This window comes from Amblyomma mixtum, chromosome 10 (assembly GCF_055824585.1).
Source record: "Amblyomma mixtum isolate Tamu chromosome 10, ASM5582458v1, whole genome shotgun sequence".
Classification (NCBI taxonomy): domain Eukaryota; kingdom Metazoa; phylum Arthropoda; class Arachnida; order Ixodida; family Ixodidae; genus Amblyomma; species Amblyomma mixtum.
Genome location: NC_143021.1, coordinates 23,636,484 through 23,655,863, shown reverse-complemented (window position 1 = coordinate 23,655,863; position 19,380 = coordinate 23,636,484). Strand labels below are relative to the sequence as shown.

Sequence of the window (19,380 nt, the reverse complement as noted above, 5' to 3'; positions counted from 1 at the left end):
AAGGTAGTGCGGTGTTTCGAGAGAGACGAACGGTGTTTTTATGTTTAATTCACTGCTTCATAAGTGATATAATGATATATCTCGCGCTTGATAGTGTTTTAAGGTAAACGATGCCTTTAACGCCGTTCGCACTGCTGCCACGGCAGATAAGCAGGTTAAAGGTCTTGTCGAGCTGCTTCTGCAGCCTTTTCCCTTAAACCTTTCTGTTCTCAAATTATATTGCTGAATATAGCACTTATTTACTTAGTTTATATGGTTCAGCCTGATTAACGCCAAAAATTAAAGAGAAAAAAGTAATGCCCTTGTTTTACCACAGCATATGTCAGTAAGCTCTTTGCGTAGAGAGAAGTACGTGGGCGCACAAGATATGCACTTTAAATCAAATCAAATCTAATCAAATCAAACTTTGATTTTTCTCTCAGGAAGAAAATCAGGTGACGGGTAAAAGCCCCATAACTGGGGCTTGGCGAAGCCTGGCCCCCTCTATTAATCCTGGAAGCGAATCAAACGGTTTGAGATGCCCAGTGTCTTAGACACTTTATGTGGTACGAACCTGAATAGCACGCACTGCACTATTTTCACTAGGTCTTTGGGTATAATTCTCTTCTATAATGCCAAGAGGAGGTTCTAACCAAATGAGGTAATATTTCTGAACATGTAGCCTTTTCTTTTTCAATTGTAGCCTGGAGTACTACAGTACTTGAAGTGAAAGAGATCACGAGAATGAATTAACATCGAGATTTGCAGCGCTAACATAGCATAGCAATGTATTTATAGTTTATTCTCACTAAAACAGCATGTACTATCAGCGTCAAATGAAATGCGAACAAAACACCTGAAACGCGAGCACAAAAAAACAAGCATATTAGAGGCTGGAGGTGAAATACAGGCGTGGGCTATTAACATTTCAGAAGAGCGGTCTTTTCGGCTTCGATGGGAAAATCAACTGCTCATGTATTTTGCCTCGGTAGAATAATATCTGCGAGTTGTGCTGTTCGCGTTTCAATTGGCTTGTTCGCGTTTCAATTGACGCTGATAGTACAGTGTGTTTAAAAGGGTGCAGCTGTTTATCAATTTGTTAATTTTGTATTAATTTATGGTCATTTAGGCTGCAGTTAAAGTGATCAGTTTTACCTTGTGAAATAAAATACGAACTTTCTCGAATGATGCGAGTGCTTGGCACGGCTGCACGCGTTAAGTTACGGTAATCGTATGGCATATTGGAGTTTAATTTTAAATGCCGATGCTGTCCCTTGGGTCTGAAGCATCAAAGTGGAGGGCTTCGAACTCTGACGAGCGTTGTTTCTTTAACAAGCGTCGACACCGCTCAATACGCGTGTTTGTTTTGAATTGTTCGCGTGCATGTTTATGAGGTCAACGCGGCTGAAAAAAAAACAAAAAAAACGTTGTACCACTGTAAACAGCGCCAGAACGGCTTCAGCTACCGAGGTAGCGCTACGGGTAATTTCAACCTCCAGTAAATATAATAAAGTGGGCACAAGCAATTTAATTCGCTCGAATGTCAGCCTCGATCTATACAGAGGAAATGAGCCGTATTCCATGATAAGTAGGATATCCGGCGTTCGGCACCATACTCATATATTTCAGTTCCGCTTTCATCCAGAAGCATGACACTGAAATTATTGTTGATGAGTTCGATGCGCCTGACGCGCACACATAAAACGCACACGCAGTAGAAAGAAAGTCAGAAAATCCATTTCTAAACGAATGCAATCAGGCAGTCGGGCGTCCGCGATCATTGAGTTGTCCGCCATACTGCATGACTGGCGGTGTCATCTACAGGCCATGAAATACGCACACTTCGAAGAAAGAAAAATAACAAACGAACTTGTGACGTCAGTTATCAGGTATATTTGCTAAGAATTTCACTCTACGCAAAAGATCGACTGAAAGGTGGCCAGAGGCTGGTACTTTCGGGGACTGACTGATTTGCCGAAATTATTACTCCTTTTCGGGAATAGCTGCAAGGGGTCTAACCGTTTGTCCCCTTAGAAAGGGACGCAACGCTTAGTCCCCGGGAGGAACCGTTTAACAATAACAAGCCAACTAAGCGTCATTCCTGGGGTAATTTAGAGCGGGTTATCTTTAGGACAGCACATATCATACAGAACACAATATACGAAATAGCGATGCATGAACAAGCGATGACTAGACCGCATGGCCTTTGGACTGGGAACCGAGCAATTATTTGACCAGGCAACCAGAGCATTTTTTCTTTATTATCTGTGTCGATAATGACCAGGCCACGAGAGCAGGTGGCCCAAGCAGGAATAAAAATCTTATATAGAAAGTATACAAATTGTTTGAATTTTCGCTCGCAATTTTCTGAAACGTATTGCTGTTTAGAGCACAGTATAGGGATTTTTTGCGGCCATGTGCCATTGCAACAAGCTGCGGTAAACATTACCTAAAGCGTACGCAGAGCGATCTCAATCGTGTTTTTAGCAAAAAAAGAAGCGCCAGACAGTGCCTACCTTACAGCCGGTACTTCGAAACAACAAATCGTTCTATTTTCGTTGTTTTGTACGCATAAGGTGGCTTTTTTGGGGGGGTAACAGGCAGCTGCACACTACCGCCTGTTAAAAACAAATATCGAAGCCCGTGGTGCACTACGTTTTTGTTACTGGCGCGCAAGGGCGATGGGGAATTGACTGCTCGCTAACCAATTTGCTAAGTGCCGCCGATGCTCACACAGCATCACTAAGCTCGTCGACAAACGGCAACGAAATGAAATTGCTTATACTTGCTTAACACTAACTCTTACAATCGCCATTAGACACGTATTAATTTGCGTGGTTCATCTTTATGCACTTTCTCATCTGCCGATCGTTTCGGTTCCACGAATCCTTTTTCTTGTGCCGAAGCGTTTATCCGCTTCGGCGCGGACCAGCGGCAGTGCTCTCAGTGGTCTTAGACGGCACTCTGCGCTTCGAAAAATGCAGTGCTATTGCAGTCAAGGTCTTCTTGCGCAATTTTCATGGGTTATTCTGCTGTTCGTCCCCCAGTTAGTCTCGTTCTCAGCTGTTAGTCCTCAGAGTTTGGCACGGCCCGTATTTGTGGAAAGCGGTATTCCGTATGCAAACTGGGGACTAATGGCAAGTTTTGAGGACCAAATTTCAGTTTGCTTTCCGACTAAAGTGATGTGATATCCCGACTTCGAGGTGGCGTCAACATCCTAGACTAACAAGGGAAAATCGCCTCCTCTAACCCTCCCCAGTACTGTACTTTCGAGAAAATGTCTCGAACAAAGCATGTTGGGTAATATACGCCGCCGGAACTAAAATGGTAGAGCAGCGTACCCGACGTGCAGAGGACGTGGGCTTGGATAGCACCGGCGACATGTGCCTGTTTCTTGTTCTACTTTGTGAACAATTATCTTTGAGGTAAAAAATAATCGCACTACTTATTTCTCATTGGTAAACAAAAAAAAAACACATTTCCCTATGCATTCCTTGGTTTCGATGACTGGTGGCCTCCTTCAAATGGCCGTTCTAGGATGGAGTGTTAAGCTTTCACAGATTTTTGGATTACTAGACACCCGGACTTGACGGAGATTAGTTACACTGGCGGTATTCGTACCAGAAACTTTTCGGAAAAGGAACAAACATTTTCTTTAGACGGATAAAACTTTGCCTTCCTGGTTAGTTGAGAGCCGGTGGGCGTTGGTGTTGTTCACTTTAAGTAAATGCAGAACAGATGCAACTTACAGAGTTAGCGCTCCCGCTTGATGTTGTTCCCGTTGTGCGCTGTCCAGCGAAACCTGTGGTCTTTCCTCCATTGAGACATGCCTATGGACAAGATAGGGATCTAGTTTGCCTGCAGTTTCTGCACGCACATCCGCTGAGGCAGCCCTCGGTCCCCGCGGCGATTCTTCGGAGCCAGGCGGCGTCTCGGAGCTCAGTTTCGCGTCGCCATCAGTGCACAGCGGTTCGGGAGTCATCTCACTGCTGGGAGTCCGGGCGTGCGCAAAGCAGACAACTTCAGCTGCATTGGCCCAATACGTCTGTACGTTCACGGCCGCCGCTGAGTCTCTCCGGTGAGCAAGCAGTCGGCGCGCGACTCGGTCAGACAAAGCAATCAGCGACCGAGTACCATCATCATCCTAGCCGGCACTCGCTCTTGCCGCAGTCGACGAGGATCCGAGTGGGGAATTCAGGGTCAACCAGCTTTCGTATTTTCTTGTTCTTCATGAGCTATGCAGCTGCCGCCGAGCCTCCGTGATGTCTCTCTCCCTCTCTCTCATCGCTACAGATGTGCAAACGATGGGAATGAGATAGGATCTATTCAAAAGTAAAAATAGGCGTACAAAAAGAAATGTGTGCAATTGTTCTGTACAGTTTCATTTCGAGCCATCCCTCAACCATCATTTTTTTTCCTTTGCTCAGACGCTGCATGCTCGCGGATTGCACAACGCTCAGCTCGACGTTCGGGCTCGGCGAAGGCACGCGACAGGCACTCGCCGCGGCGGCAATGCGCGGCAACGCCAGCGGATTCTTCTCGCTTTCCTGTGTATACCACCGTGTTTGCTTGACTCGCTTCCGCGATCTGCTGAGCCGTGGGGCGCGTCGACAATAAGCTGCGATGTGCCAACCTTCTGGCTCAGTCATCAGAAAAAAAAGCTCCCGCAATGACGTCATCGCGAATTGGTATCCTGAGAAATACCATGAAGTTGATCCGCGTTGATGTCAGCACATTTGCGAGGACTCATGCGGTTGTGTGTGCACGCCGTCTACCTTCTCATACATGGTGGAAAACGAGCCGCAAACGAAGGCATGAAGGAGGGAGTTAAAGGAGCAAGAGAGAAGTAGTAGGCATTTAGTGGTTTTCAAACGGAGCCAAGTTGTGTTTGGATGTGGCAAAAAGATAACAGAAATTATACAGAAAATGTGGTAGGGTTTTACCGTAGCTAAACCAGTAGACGTGCGAAAGCATCTGCTCAGCGTGGTTGGCTCATGGTTTTGCTTTGCTGGGTCGTCGGCATGTCTGGCGGCGATATTAGACTCAGGTTAATCTCTGATCGAGGTTAAGATGATCTGATCGGTTCGCGCCGCCGATGGAAGTTGTCGAAGATGACGATGTGCAATGCTCCGCTATGCACCCTGGCCAATCCCCCGCCGTGGGTATGTGCCATTAAGCCTGATGACATCATCATTATCCCAGCTGGAGAGCGTGTTGCTGTTTAACACGAGGCGTAATCAGCTGCCGCGATAGCACAGTGCTCTCGTGCAGTGGCCAGCGAATCTGATGTGTTTGTGCTGCCGCTCGATGGAAACCCAGTCGCGGTATTATTTATTTTATTTCTGCACCTTCAACGTAAGGGACGCCACAAAGTTATTTTGACCCCGTGAAGTAGTGAATTTGCAATAAAACTACAAGAACGTCATGGGGAGTCAGTAGCCTCCCAAGTGGTTCATGAGAAGTATATAACCGCACTTGTAGAGAAAAACGGGATGCGGTTTTTTACCTGCTTCGCCAATATCTTTTATAGCTTCCTAGACGCTCGCATAGGCACGCAGGTTCAACAGCGGGACAAAAAAAAAAAGCGCGCTACTGGGCGATTGACGTACTCTCGTACGTTCAGTGACACTGATGACCCTTGGAAGCACGCTGCATGGACTGCCGCGCTGCGCAGGATCTTACTATCATAGGTAGAGCTTTGCTGCAATGTAGGTTTAGCGCATATTGTAACATGTGATACCTCGACTTGCTGCTTCTCGCTCGGAGAGAATCCAATGGATCCGGTGTATCAATCGTGAATTCTGTCGCGACCGCTCTGCTCGGTTCGTGTTTCTCTTAAGCCTCTGGTCCTATCCTCCCTACACCCCGGTTTCCTGAGTGCGCAACAATCGACAATTTTCGGTACAGCACAGTAAAAAGCTGGTAGCAGCTTCACTTGGAAGTGAAGCCGTGCGTTCTGTCTTTGTGTGTTTCCCTATGCCTTCATTACCAAGCTGGCTCCTGAAGACTACACCTAGCGCAGTTTCTAACCAGCAGCCTCCGATAACCTAACTATATCGCCCATTCGAACGGCGCTTTAACGGAACCGAAACGGCAATCTAAAAGATGTGCGCTTTTATAGAGTTCCATCGTTGAAAATTTTATAAGCTGATTTGATGCAGAGGGAGTGCGCTGAATGCATTATCATGCAAAATTCATAACAGCCGTACTCAGGTTCACATAGGAATAGAGGTAAACTTACTGTCCGTCAGAAAGCATCAATACTACTTGTACTTCGCATTGTGTGGACATTTAGAGAAGTGAGAATGCAATTATGTGTGGCTTTTGCGATCTGGTAACGGGCTCGAGCCGGAACGATGACAATGAAGTAGGCGCGCTTGTACGCGTAAGCACTGAGACGAAGGAGCCTGCAGTGTGATTAACAGTGGAGCGAAACGGCTACAGCAGTTCAATAGAGACGCTGTTACCGCAGGAGTCCATGCATACGCTTTCTTCGACATGATTTTCGGTGCCCGAAGAAATTGTTGTCCTCTGCGAGATTATTATAACTTTTATATCTGGCAACAGTCGCGAGTACGACGAGGCAAAGTAAGCTTTCATTCAGAAGGTCTTGGAAATAAAATTTGCAGAGTAAGTTTGAGTCCCTAATAGAGCATCATAGTAGGGGCAAAACGTAGTGCTTAAAAGTTATCGTAATTGTTTACGCTTCTTCAAAAAAAAAGAAACGAACTTGAGTGCCAAATAAGACAGTTAGTAAATCACGCAAACCAGCCGAACGCTCTTTCCAGTAACGGTGCGTGTGCTATGATGTCAACGCCAGGCTTTAGCGCTGAAAGTTTCTTGCCCGCAGGCATTCGCTAACAATGTTTCCTTCAGAAAAGTTTTAACACACGAGGAAGCTTCTAGACGATTTGTGGAATCAGGGAAAGAGTAATTCGCCGCTTTTTTTATAAGGTGATCCGCTCGCATCGACACCTTGGTAACGAACCTTTCTGGCGCCGAATTCGGCCTTGGACAACGGCCCTGCTCGCAAGAGAGCCGGCAACTACCAGAGAGAACGGCTCCGCAGTCAGCTGCTGGACAAAGAAGTGGGTGTGCAGATGGGCGCAGCTGGTTCAATAGTGACGGTCCACAGAGACTGCGTTTCCTCCCACTGCAGTATCCAGCGTATTTGCACTAATTCATTGCGTACTATGCTAGTTATTGCGCACTATTCAGCCATTGTCGAGGACAAGGGCATTAGCTGCAAAAAGAAGGGAACTTTCCTTCCCCAGACTTCATTGATGAAAAGCAGAATTTTAGGGCTTTGTACCGTCACATTCCTGCAGTAGCGCAAGTTGGATGGTCTCCTCAGGTTTATATTAATTTCGCGGTCTGAAAGGAACGGTCTTGGTTACGGGATTTTCTTCTGACAACTTTGGTGTTCCGCCGGAAAGGTAATAAGTGAACGATCTAAAAAACTCGTTAGAGACAGAAATATTGTAATCTGTTCGAAACGGGTTTGTTTATTGAGGTTTAACGTGCCAAAGCGACTCAGGCTATGAGGGACGCCGCAGTGAAGGGCTCCGGAAATTTCGATCCCCTGGGGTTCTTTAACGTGCGCTGACATCGCACAGCAGACGGGCCTCTAGAATTTCGCCTTCATCGAAATTCGGCCGCCGCGGCCGGGATCGAACCCGCGTCTTTCGGGTCAGCAGCCGAGCACCATAACCACTGAGCCACCGCGGCGGCGCGGCGGTTTGAAACAGGACGAGATAAATTGAATTCAGTATATAAGATGAAAGCGAAATAACGAAGCTTATTTAATTAAAGAGCATGACATTGTGAGGTGCCACTTGCGTTAAATGCATACCGGGACTCGTTCTCCCGACAAGCGTTAAAAAAAGATTGCGCGGAGATCAATGGCTCCATCCGACGGGAATGCTAGAGCATGGCTTGTCTCCATGACCTCTCATATTTTGCTGCTTACACAAGTGCAGGTTCCACGGGCACCGCTCCGCGTCTCCCAAGCCTCCTCGCGCTGCTTTCGTCACGCCGAACGCCATGAGGCAACTGCGCTTCTCTTTCCTGGAGCGTGCCTTCTCCTTTCCTTCCTCCTCTGCCTCCTCTTTCTTTGTTCCTTTTGCTATTAAAGTTATCCAAACGCATGCGCTCTCATTGTTCCTCTTGGCGTCGCGCATGGTCTCTCTGCGAAAGCACTACTTAACACGGTTCCAACCAAGAAACTTGGGTGAAACTTGACCTTGAAGGTGACCTTAGCCAACCTTGAGAAATAAAACAAATATTGCCGAGTGGGTTTCGAATCCGCGGCGACGCAAACAGAAAAGCTTCGCTGGCCACTGCACGAGAGCAATATGCTATAGCGTGTTTACCTGTCTGTATTGATGTCTGCCTGAATACTAGCATAGTTCTTTATATGACTAGGGATAACTATATATACCAATCCGGATAGCAAAACCGAGTGCTACCAAGTTAAACCAGGAGCTAAACCAAATAACTAAACACAAAGCAAAACCATGCGCCAACCAGGCTTAAAGACATGCTCTCGCACGCCTCCTCGGTTTAACCGCGTTGAAACCCTTCCACTTTTTCTCGTCCTCCTTTTCACATTTGCCCTTCTAGCTCCCTGTGCCGTTCTCCTCCGGAGGACACGCGCTCTTGTACGTTCCTACTCTCCACTTCACCCTTTCTTCTCCGCAGGCTGCCTCTCTTCGCTGTCCCGCTTCACTAGTACAGCTGAAGTTCTCGACATGACCTCGCTAATGCTCTCACATTAAAAACAAGATTATTCTGGAATGTCAAAGAAAAATTTCTGCGTCAAGTACAAACGAACAGTTTCCAGTAGGGTTAGACAGATGGGAAACTCAGTGTCAGATTCTGCGGCATGGGCCGCATGGACAGCAGCGTTAAGGAGCCCGTGCCGCAGCGCCGGCTTTTCTGCGGCACGGTTTGTTGCGCTAAGAAGCCCGTACTGCAGAAAAGCTGGCGTTGGCATCGGCACCATTGGCCGTGACTGAAAAATCCCCCAAAATATACCCAGAGAAGCAACCTAGGCAGGCCACCTAGGTCACATGACCTTGTGGCGTCATCACTGCCTGCCCACCGGATCGTGAGCAAACTGCCAATAGTGGCAGATGGTAGTGAAATTAACCCTTGTTCGCAATAGGTCGCTCGGGAAGAACAACCTCGGTCTCGCAAGCTGCCCCGCTGGCAGCACTTGCCATCGCAGGGCAGTGGCGCACCACTTAACCGCTCCAACACTGCCCCAGCAGTGGTTTAGGACTCCAACTGATATATGAATGTAAAGTAGAAAAGAGCCAATTCCACATACATGGGTCTTAGCGAATTAATGGTATCGCGTCATGCGCTTCAGGCGGCGCTTAATACTGCGCTCAACATTTTTTCCTGGTAATGCTTTTCTTATCTTTTTTTTCATTTTTCAGTTTCACTACAGCAGGTAGAAATATATATATATATAATTAAGCAAACAAGGTAAGGGGAATGAGGGGCTCGTTATAAATATGAGAGAAGCCAACAGCCACAGAAACCAAGGGGCACAGGGGATTTTTTTATTTATTTATTTTGCGGTGTTGATTAGTTTAGAATATTACTGAATATGTTATCGATTAAAGCTAATTGATTAGAAAAGCAGAAGAAAAAACAACCACATTCCGCCGGTGGGATCCGAACCCACGACCTCCGAATTACGCGTCCGGTGCTCTACCTCTGAGCTACGGCGACGGCTGTCAAATCTTCTGCTTTCGGGGGTATTTATGTTTACAAATAACCTAACCTTGAGAGTGTTCATCAGCGCCACCCACGTTCGTAAGCGGCGGACGTAGAACGTCCTGAGTTACCGCTGGTGTGACGTAGAACGCCATCGAACGGCGAGGGTGGAAGCTGTGTGAGAACCCTCTTATGCTTCCTATGGCGTCAAGGCTGCCAGAACCGAGGCCCTCGCTAAGCAATTAAGCAAACAAGGTAAGGGGAATGAGGGGCTCGTTATAAATATGAGAGAAGCCAACAGCCACAGAAACACCAAGGGGCACAGGGGATTTTTTTTATTTATTTATTTATTTTGCGGTGTTGATTAGTTTAGAATATTACTGAATATGTTATCGATTAAAGCTAATTGATTAGAAAAGCAGAAGAAAAAACAACCACATGCCGCCGGTGGGATCCGAACCCACGACCTCCGAATTACGCGTCCGGTGCTCTACCTCTGAGCTACGGCGACGGCTGTCAGATCTTCTGCTTTCGGGGGTATTTATGTTTACAAATAACCTAACCTTGAGAGTGTTCATCAGCGCCACCCACGTTCGTAAGATCGTGGGTTCGGATCCCACCGGCGGCATGTGGTTGTTTTTTCTTCTGCTTTTCTAATCAATTAGCTTTAATCGATAACATATTCAGTAATATTCTAAACTAATCAACACCGCAAAATAAATAAATAAATAAAAAAATCCCCTGTGCCCCTTGGTTTCTGTGGCTGTTGGCTTCTCTCATATATATATATATATATATATATATATACATATATATACATATATCAGCAGCACGAGCACAAAACAGGAAGGAGGAGAAGATCGTACAGAGACAGAGAGATGACCTGGTTCTCCGCAGTGAAAGCAGAGTCGCCGGTTGTCAGGTGTGCGCCAGACATCGGCCTTACGCAGGGGCGCTCGGCGATCGTCGAAATACTGCACTGGTGACACTGAGGACTGCGGCTCAGGAGGCGTTACCGGAAACGGTGGTGGCGAAACTGCAGCCGAGCGCCTCGCAATTTCAGCATAGGTGGGGCGGTGGCAGTCTCCCGGCAGAGGTGGTGTTTCGACGGTAGGACCCCTGAACGCCTGTTGCACCTCCTCGCGAACAAGAGCAGAAATCGAACCTAGCGCAGGCTGCGAAGGGCTGCAAAATTTCAGGACGTCTTCCCGCACGATGGTGCGAATCAGGTCGCGCAGATCGCCAGGGTGGCTCCCGTAGGTAGCAACCGATGCGGTGACAGCAGCAGCATGCACAGGCCGGTCGTAGGTCGCAGAACGTTGTTGCAGCACCTTTTCCATCGTTGTGGCCTCTGTAAGGAATGCAGCAACGGCTAATGGTGGGCTGCGCACGAGGCCTGCGAAAAGCTGCTCTTTGACGTCACGCATCAAATGCCGGAGTTTCTTTTCTTCGGGCATGGCCGGGTCAGCTCTTCTGAAGAGGCGCGTCATGTCCTCGACGTACATCTGAACACTTTCGTTCGGCAGCTGGATGCGAGATAGTAGCGCACGCTCAGCTCGTTACCGACAATCCACGCTTGTGACAATCCACTCCAGCAGCCGACGACGGAACTCATGCCACGAGATTAAAGCGTCCTCTCGTTTTTCAAACCAGGTGCGAGCACCATCCTCGAGGCTGAAGTAAACGTTCCGGAGTTTGGCTGCGTCGTCCCATTGGTTAAACGCAGCTCCGTGTTCAAAGTGAAGAAGCCAGTCCTCCACATCCTCAAAAAGTTCCCCACGGGACGTCTTGGGAATCCGCGGAGTCTGCAAGGTGTAGTGGGATGGCGCGGCAGCGGCGGTTTGCAGAGGAGGAGGAGCGGCTGTCACCATGGCGCCGCTCTCTAATGGTCCAACCTCCGAAGGCAGTCCCTGGATCCTCCGACTAAAGCGATGTGCCGGGGTGCCAAGCGGTACAGGGCTGGCGCGACGGCTGCCTGGAGGGGTCTCTTGCATGGGATCACGGGTACCCAGCACCTCCATCAGACTGTAACTTACTTGTTGACGAAGGGGGCTTTAATATCAAGTGCGAAGACAGACAAGGCCACGCAAGCTGGAGCAGCAAAGGCGACAGATTTCACACGGCGCGAGCCCTACTTCGTCGTCGTCAGCTATGCGCCACCTGGCAATGCTAGGTGGCAGTATGGATCGCAACCAACTAACCCGGTAGATGGTGTTATTCAAGAAATATGCCGCGATAACAAGGAGCTCAGTAAAGTGCGCTTTAAATTTCTTTTCTTAGCAAGGTTTTCGAAGGAATTTTATACGGCAGCGTATTCATTAGTATAGCGGCAAATTTGTTTGCCATCTGACGCGCAACAGAGACATCATCATCGAAGCTTCATTTATAAAACGCGGTTCCCGATAAAAAAGTGTTCGCGCACTGAAACCGATGCGTACCTACGCGTACCCACCCTTCAACTTGAAAAAAATATTGATCGGAGTAAGGCGTGAATCTCTGTAATTTTAACAACACGAGACTGACTACGTATGGTGTGGTGTTTGATTTAGTGCCGGTGAAGACGCGATAACGTTCGATGTCCCTCGTTTTCCCGCGTTCGTTACGTACTTAAAACCACGAGTTAAGATTTAAAGCTGCCACACAGCCTAGCTGCGAGGCGATAGTGGAACCGCAGACGAGTCTGGAATCTTGCACTGCACAAATCACTGCCGTGAACAAGGTGCACAGAATAGTGGGGAAGCCGTTCCAACTGTTACGGACATCGCTGCCTATGTACTGCGCAGAATTGTTCTTAAAGGCGAGTTGTGCACTTATAAAATAAATACCTAGGAAGAACACTGGAAGACGGAAAAAGCGCAGTTGTCTTCCAGTGTTCTTCCTGTGTGTGTCTTTTATGTGTGCGCAAGTCGTCATTAAGAACAACCATGCACCAATAAGCCCAGCAAGAAGTTCTAAATGATGTGCAGAGGGCGCGGCGTTAGCCTTGGTGGCCACCTTTGCACTGCAAGGCGCGGTCAGGTCAAACTTTTTCTTTTTGAAAGGGCTGAGTATTACGTCTTAGATTCGACACTGATAAAGCTTCCAGCGTATGTCGAATAAAACTGCAGTGCCTAGCTAGACGCACAAGACACGCCCAAACATAGAGTTACGCTTATAACCATGTTTATCTACCGGTAATGCTGCTTCCCGCATGCAGCCAGGTTGTGTGCTCAAAGGAGACGCGAATGCAGCGTGCGTTCTTTCTTAGTTCAGCCGAAGGAACGTGTTGAAAGCAAGTCGACGCAATGAAAGGTGCACCAGAGACCCTTGTAGTTTCTATAGCAAGTGGCTCATCCTGAAGACGCCGTTTTGCTTCGCCCACTTCTTTAGCCAACTTAAAACCGGAAATGGTTTGGGTGCCTGACTGCAGTGTTGCCAGTGAACAAAACGATTTCGTGAACAAAGCGAGCGAGAGCCTGCTCAGCCTGACCGACGGCGGACCACCACTGCTTCACCGCTGCCTCCGTCGTCCTCGGCGTCTCCAAATAAACAACTGTTATTTTCGGTGAAGGTTCGGTTTGCCGCCCCCGTCCTACCCCGGCACGCTACCGACATGACGCTAACCAACAAGCCGTGCAAGTTGGCCCGGCATTCGTATGTTCCGATTCCCTCCGCCAGTGAGACCCTGCCCTCTTCAGCAGGACTGACGACCACGATGCTAAAGGCTGGCTTGACTCCCGCGAGCGGGTGAGCGTGTATATATAACAAATGGGACGATGCTACAAAACTGAACAAAGACATCTTCTGTTAGACCTGTGCTATCGGAACCACGAAACAGACCCCTCCATGTGGGCCATCTTCACAAAGAGCCTCTCCGAAGTGTTCAGTCGTCTTGCTGTCCAAAAGCTACGTGCCGAGCATCGCTTGCGTCAACGTTCGCAGCATTCGGGTGAGACCTTTACAATCTACATTGAAGATCTGGTCAACCTGGGCTCGCGCGTCAATGCCCAGATGTGCGAGGCTGACAAAATATAGCATATTGTTAAGGGAATCGACGATAACGCATTTCAGATGCCGCTGTCCAGAGATCTCCGCACCGTTTCTGAAGTTGTCTTTGCCAGAGTTACGACGGGAGGCGCACGCACAGGCTCCTCCGTCGCCATACCGCTGCGCCTGTCGAGTCGCTTGCCTGCCTGTCAGCTGCTCCTGACCACTCAGCGCTATATCATCAGCTCAAACACTTGATACGTGTGGATGTTGCTCGTCAACCCTCCCTTCTGCCTCCCCGCTCCGGGTCGTTTCCATACCTGCCGCTCGACCTTTGCCGTGTCATCACCGAACGTGTGGCTGCAGCCCTTCCACCGGGTCACCAGGGCTGCACCGCAGCTCCAGGGGCTGGCGGTGCACCACAGCATCCGGCTGAACCGCGGTTGAGCTGCAGCTCAACCCGCCCCTGTGCTGAAGCCGTTGCACAGCCGAAGCCACCTAGTTACCGCTGGAGCTGCACTAGGCATCAAGCCCATGCGCCTCAGCGGCCCTCAAGCGACGAGGACTTTTCTTCCGACCGCATCCACCAGTCGGGAATCCCTGGCGCACAGGTGACAATAGTAGCCCGTAGCGACGTGCACTGCAAGAGTCGTTATTAAAGACGTTCTGTACGCAACTGAATTCGTCATTTTGACAACCTGCTGTCATGACATAATCTTGGTTTGGCACTTCCTGTCGCGCCATAAGCCCGTCATCGATTGTTCTTGTGCTGAACTAGAGTTCCTTGCTCTCAGCGATTCCTCGTCGGCCGGTGCCCCTTCTGCTGTCTCTCCCAAAGCCGTCGTTGCGGAACACGTTGACCTACCTGCGTGCTCTGCTCTTCTTGTGCCGATAACTTGTGACTTTCTTCTAGACGGTAACATACTTTTTACGCCATCGCCCACATTTGTCCGTCGCAAGTCACTGCCCCTACATTACGCCGCACTCACCCTGTCAGCTGGCCTCGCCGCGTTGTTTGAGACCAGTACGTTTGCGTATTCTTCCACTGCGCGCCACGGTGAGTGTCTCGGAACCGTGCTGCTCATAGATTTCTTTATCTATCGGAATGAAAATAACAATTCGCCGTCCCTAGCCGTAGACGCCCCAACCCACCGATTCTCTTACAGACGTTTTTCTTCGCTCCGTTGACGCAACCCTTCCTGCCCTTCAACGCACTCAACTTCTTGCTCTCCTTTATCAATTTCTTTCCACTTTCGATTCACACAAAACTGTATTCAGCCACACGTCGACTGTCGCCACCACATTGACACTGATGGATAGAATTTCCTTGCCGTATTCGTGATAATGTGCTCGGAAGGGTAGATGAACACAAGTATTTGGGACTAATATTTACTAGCGACTTTAGATGGAATAGGCACGTAGAGGAAACATGCAATACGGCTAATAAAGTGCTGTGGAGTCTGAGGCGCAACTTACATAGTACAACTCCTGAATTTAAAAGCTTGGCTTATAGAACACTAGTTAGACCTATGACTGAATACGCTAAAATTGTCTGGGATCCTCACACGCAAAAAAACTGTAACAAACTAGAAAGGATTCAGAGGTTAGCCTCTCGATTCATATTTAATAAATATCGCCGAGTTCACTCCCCCTCAGAGCTGTGTCACCTTGCAGACCTTCCCAAGTTAGAATTGGTTTGGTTTTATGGGGTTTAACGTCCCAAAGCGACTAAGGCTATGAGAGACGCCGTAGTGGAGGGCTCCGGAAATTTCGACCACCTGGGGTTCTTTAACGTGCACTGACATCGCACAGTACACGGGCCTCGAATTTCTCCTCCAAAGAAATTCAGCCGCCGCGGCCGGGATCGAACCCGCTAAGGACCAAATTCGACAGGCTCAAGTCTCTGTTCCTTGTCATCAGTAACGCAGTTATTTATTTATTTATTTTATTTGTGATACCCTCAGCGTACAGAGTACATTTCAGAGGGGAAGGGCAGTTGATAACAAGAAAAATAAACAAAGCACAATTCATACAAAACTATAGAACAACTGAGGCAGGATAAAAAATTGAGCAAAATTAACACGGAACAGATTAATAAAATAGTTTAAGAACAATACTAGTACGTGGAGAACACAACACTACAATAAAATACAAAAGCGATCATTACGTAATCAGAGTGGTAAGTATTCTTCTAAATTGAGTTGAATCAGTGATGCTAGTTAATGATGCGGGTAGGGAATTCCATTCTTTAGAGGTTAGCGGAAAATATGATTGCGCACATGTCACTGCGTTACAATGAGGCACTGTGACCTTGTGTTGATGATCACGACGGTGAAAAATGAACGGTGCCGGTTGAATCCATCGAGAGCGAAGTTGAAAATTGGAGTAGGAAATCTTATGGAATAGGCAGATGCGGAAGTGCTTACGGCGGGTAGCTAAGGGCAGGAGGTTTAAAGACTTTTTCATTTTGGTGACGCTAGATGTACGATGGTAATTGCCTAAAATGAATTTAGTTGCACGATTCTGGACAGTTTCCAGAACCTGTGTCAGTGAGACCTGTCCAGGGTCCCATATGGATGAAGCGTATTCCATTTGCGGTCGTACGTAGGTCGTGTATAATAATGATTTTAACGAAGATGGAGCAAGTGTAAAATTTCTTCGAAGATAACCAAGCGTTTTGTTTGCTTTAGATGCTATATGTTCTATATGAAGTTTCCAGGACAGGGTGTTAGTTATATGTATGCCAAGATACCGTTACGATCTTACGCTTTCAAGGGGATGACTGTGAAGAAAATAAGGAGGACAAGTAGTATTTGAACGTGAAGCTCTCATAGATTTACATTTTTTAATATGAAGTTCCATTTTCCAATTATGACACCAGTCTAGTATGTTATTAAGATCGACCTGGAGAGAGCGAATATCGGAATCGTTAGTTATTTTACGGTAAATCACGCAGTCGTCGGCAAACAAACAAATCCTAGAGTTAACAGTAGCAGGCAGATCATTAATATAAATCAGGAACAGTAAAGGGCCAAGGACAGATCCTTGAGGAACCCCAGAACCAACTGGCACGGTAGAAGAATTAGTGTCATTAGCATGCACAAACTGAAGGCGAGAAAAAAGAAACGCGCGAATCCAGTTCAGAACAGAAGGGTCAATATTTAGAATGCTGAGTTTATATAGAAGTAATGAATGGTCAACTTTATCGAAAGCCTTAGGGAAGTCGAGAAATATGCAGTCTGTGGAAAACGCGGAGTCTAAGTAGAAGTGCAGATCATTAGTAAAGGAAAGTAATTGAGTTTCACAGGAGAAACCTTTCCGAAAGCCATGCTGAGTCAGAGAAAAGAAGTTATTATCTTCAAGAAAATTAACAAGGTGAGTGAAAATTATATGTTCCATTATTTTGCACGGTATTGATGTGAGAGAGATGGGTCGATAGTTAGACGGGTTCTGTTTGTCACCGGCTTTATGTACAGGTATGACCTTAGCAGTTTTCCAGTCCTCGGGTAGTACGCCATCATGGTACGACTGTGAGAATATGCTTTCCAAAATGATAGAGGTATATTCAACAGTATTCTGAAGAAATTTGCTATTAATGCCATCGATTCCGCTAGAAGATGTTTGTTTTAAATTATTAATGATCGGTATAATGCCATGAGAGTGAAACACAATTGGATCCATACAGTAGTAGTTACACGATTGGAGTTTGGGATAGTGGCGATCAACGGATGAGGAAGAAAATGACTGGACAAAAGAGTCATTTAGTGAAGTGGCACAAAGATGGTCCGGAATGGAATTTCCAGTTGCTGAAAGTAATGACACTTTGTCGTTAGTGCTAGGTTTTATTATGCTCCAGAAGCGTTTAGGATTAGACTTTAAGATGTTCGGGAGGGTTACATTAAAAAAGAAAATTTAGTAGTCTTTAGTGCACGGGAATAGGCTAAGGCAGCTGATTTATATGCAGTCCATCGCTCAGGTTTTAATGAATGCCTAGCAATTCGAAGTCTTTTCTTTTTGTTAGAAAGGCGGTTTAAATATCGATTATACCTTGGAGCTTGGTTATTCGAGTAGACGCGCCGAAGAGGAATATGTCGGTTAATCAATTCAGATATCTTATTTCGGAACATGCACCAGTTAGTTTCCACCGAGCGCTCGAGGTAATTAGGTAAGAATATGTCTAGAAAAGAGCTCAGATCGTCATTAACAGCAAGAAAATTAGCCTTGTTGTAGTCTCTAATATATTTGGAGCAGTTTGATGAAGGTGCGTGTTCACGAGTTAACGTGAAATGTAATACATCGTGGTCGCTCAGGCCAGGCATATGTATTACAGGTGACGTGCAATCTTCTGCAGTTGTTAATACAAGATCTAGAAGAGAAAATGAATTTTGAGTAACACGTGTAAAATCAATAGAACGTGTAAAATCAATAGGACCGGTTATTTCGACATTCGTTCTAATGAATCATCTAGACATCGCCATAGCATGTATATTCCGCCTCCAGTAACTCGTAACGATGCATTTAAATATAGTTTCTTCCCCAGAGCAATAAAAGAATGGAACATGCTTCCCGATTCCATAGTTCAATCTTCTTCGCTCAGGACATTTTTGGTTAATTTAGACTCTTTTATTTATTCCGGGAGCGCGGTATGCTAACATGACTGGGTTAAGCCCTTGTATTGTGTTTCGTGTCTTTATATAGTGTTTTACTGTGTAGATGCTCTTGAGTGTGCGTGATTATGTTTTTTGTTGCTCTCTTCTACAATGTAATAGGGCACTGTGTACACTTCTCTCGTCCTCTTTAATGACTTGTTACGTGTACAATGCGCTTGATGAGAGATTTGTTGGTATTTTTGCTTTCTTTTTTTTCCTACCGCTCCTGTAATGACCCTTCAATAGGGTTAACAGTATCAATAAACAAACAAAGAAACAATGGCCATACCCCTCTGTGTCAGCGCCCATGCCGTGTCTCTGCTATTGAGCGACATGTTATTCGAGAACCGGTTGGCATCATGCCTCAGAGAGGCGCAATTCAGGCCTCTCACGGTCCATGGGCGTCCCCGTGCTACTCGTGAACAAGATAGATGGCTCTATTCGTTTCTGAGTTGGTTATCGCCGCCTGAATAAGATAATGCTGAAAGACGTTTAGCCTCTCCCAACTAATGATGGCGCTCTGGACTGCCAACAAGTAGAGGAAATCTCTTCTCTTGATTTGCGCTCGCGGTACCGGCAGGCCCACTGGCAGCCGGAGATCGCCCAAGGACCGCATTTGTGACCTCTGGCAGCCTGTATGCATTTCACGTCATGCTTTTCGGCCTTTGTAATGCGCCCGCTACTTTAAAGCGCATGATGGACACTGTTTTGCGCAGCCTGAAGTGGAAGTCATGCCTGTGCTATCGGACAACATTGTGGTCTTTTCGACCGACTTCGAGACTCATCTGTTCCGGCTTAAGCACGTCTTCTCCTGCCTTACCGATGACGGCGTGCAGCTCAAATTAAAAAAAAAGCGCCCCTATGATGCTCACGCAACTGACCATTTTATGTCACGACATGTGCGAAAGGAGGGTGTCCGTCCCGATACCGCCAAACTTCGTTCTGTGACTGTGTTTTCGATAGATATTTCCATCAAGGAACTGCGCAGCTTCCTAGGTCTCTGTTCCTATTTTCGGTGTTTTATTCGGCGCTTTGCTGCGATTGCTGCCCCTTTTATTCA

General features: G+C 47.1%; 1 protein-coding gene and 1 long non-coding RNA gene across 6 annotated transcripts in view; one reads left to right on the top strand and one right to left on the bottom strand.

The window, feature by feature from the left end:
- LOC149325360 (solute carrier family 41 member 1-like) overlaps positions 1-4,093 on the bottom strand; it is a 152,062-nt gene extending 147,969 nt beyond the window's left edge. The window contains exon 1 of one of the 4 annotated variants that reach the window (XM_089563782.1): positions 3,729-4,093. In XM_089563782.1, the coding sequence (XP_089419908.1) occupies positions 3,729-3,961 (233 nt within the window). In that variant the 5' untranslated portion in view covers positions 3,962-4,093. The remainder of the gene's footprint in view (positions 1-3,728) is intronic. The other 3 variants (XM_089563781.1, XM_089563780.1, XM_089563786.1) reach the window with 3 other exon arrangements.
- LOC149325358 (uncharacterized) overlaps positions 1-19,380 on the top strand; it is a 186,691-nt gene that overhangs the window by 76,630 nt on the left and 90,681 nt on the right. The window lies entirely within an intron of this gene.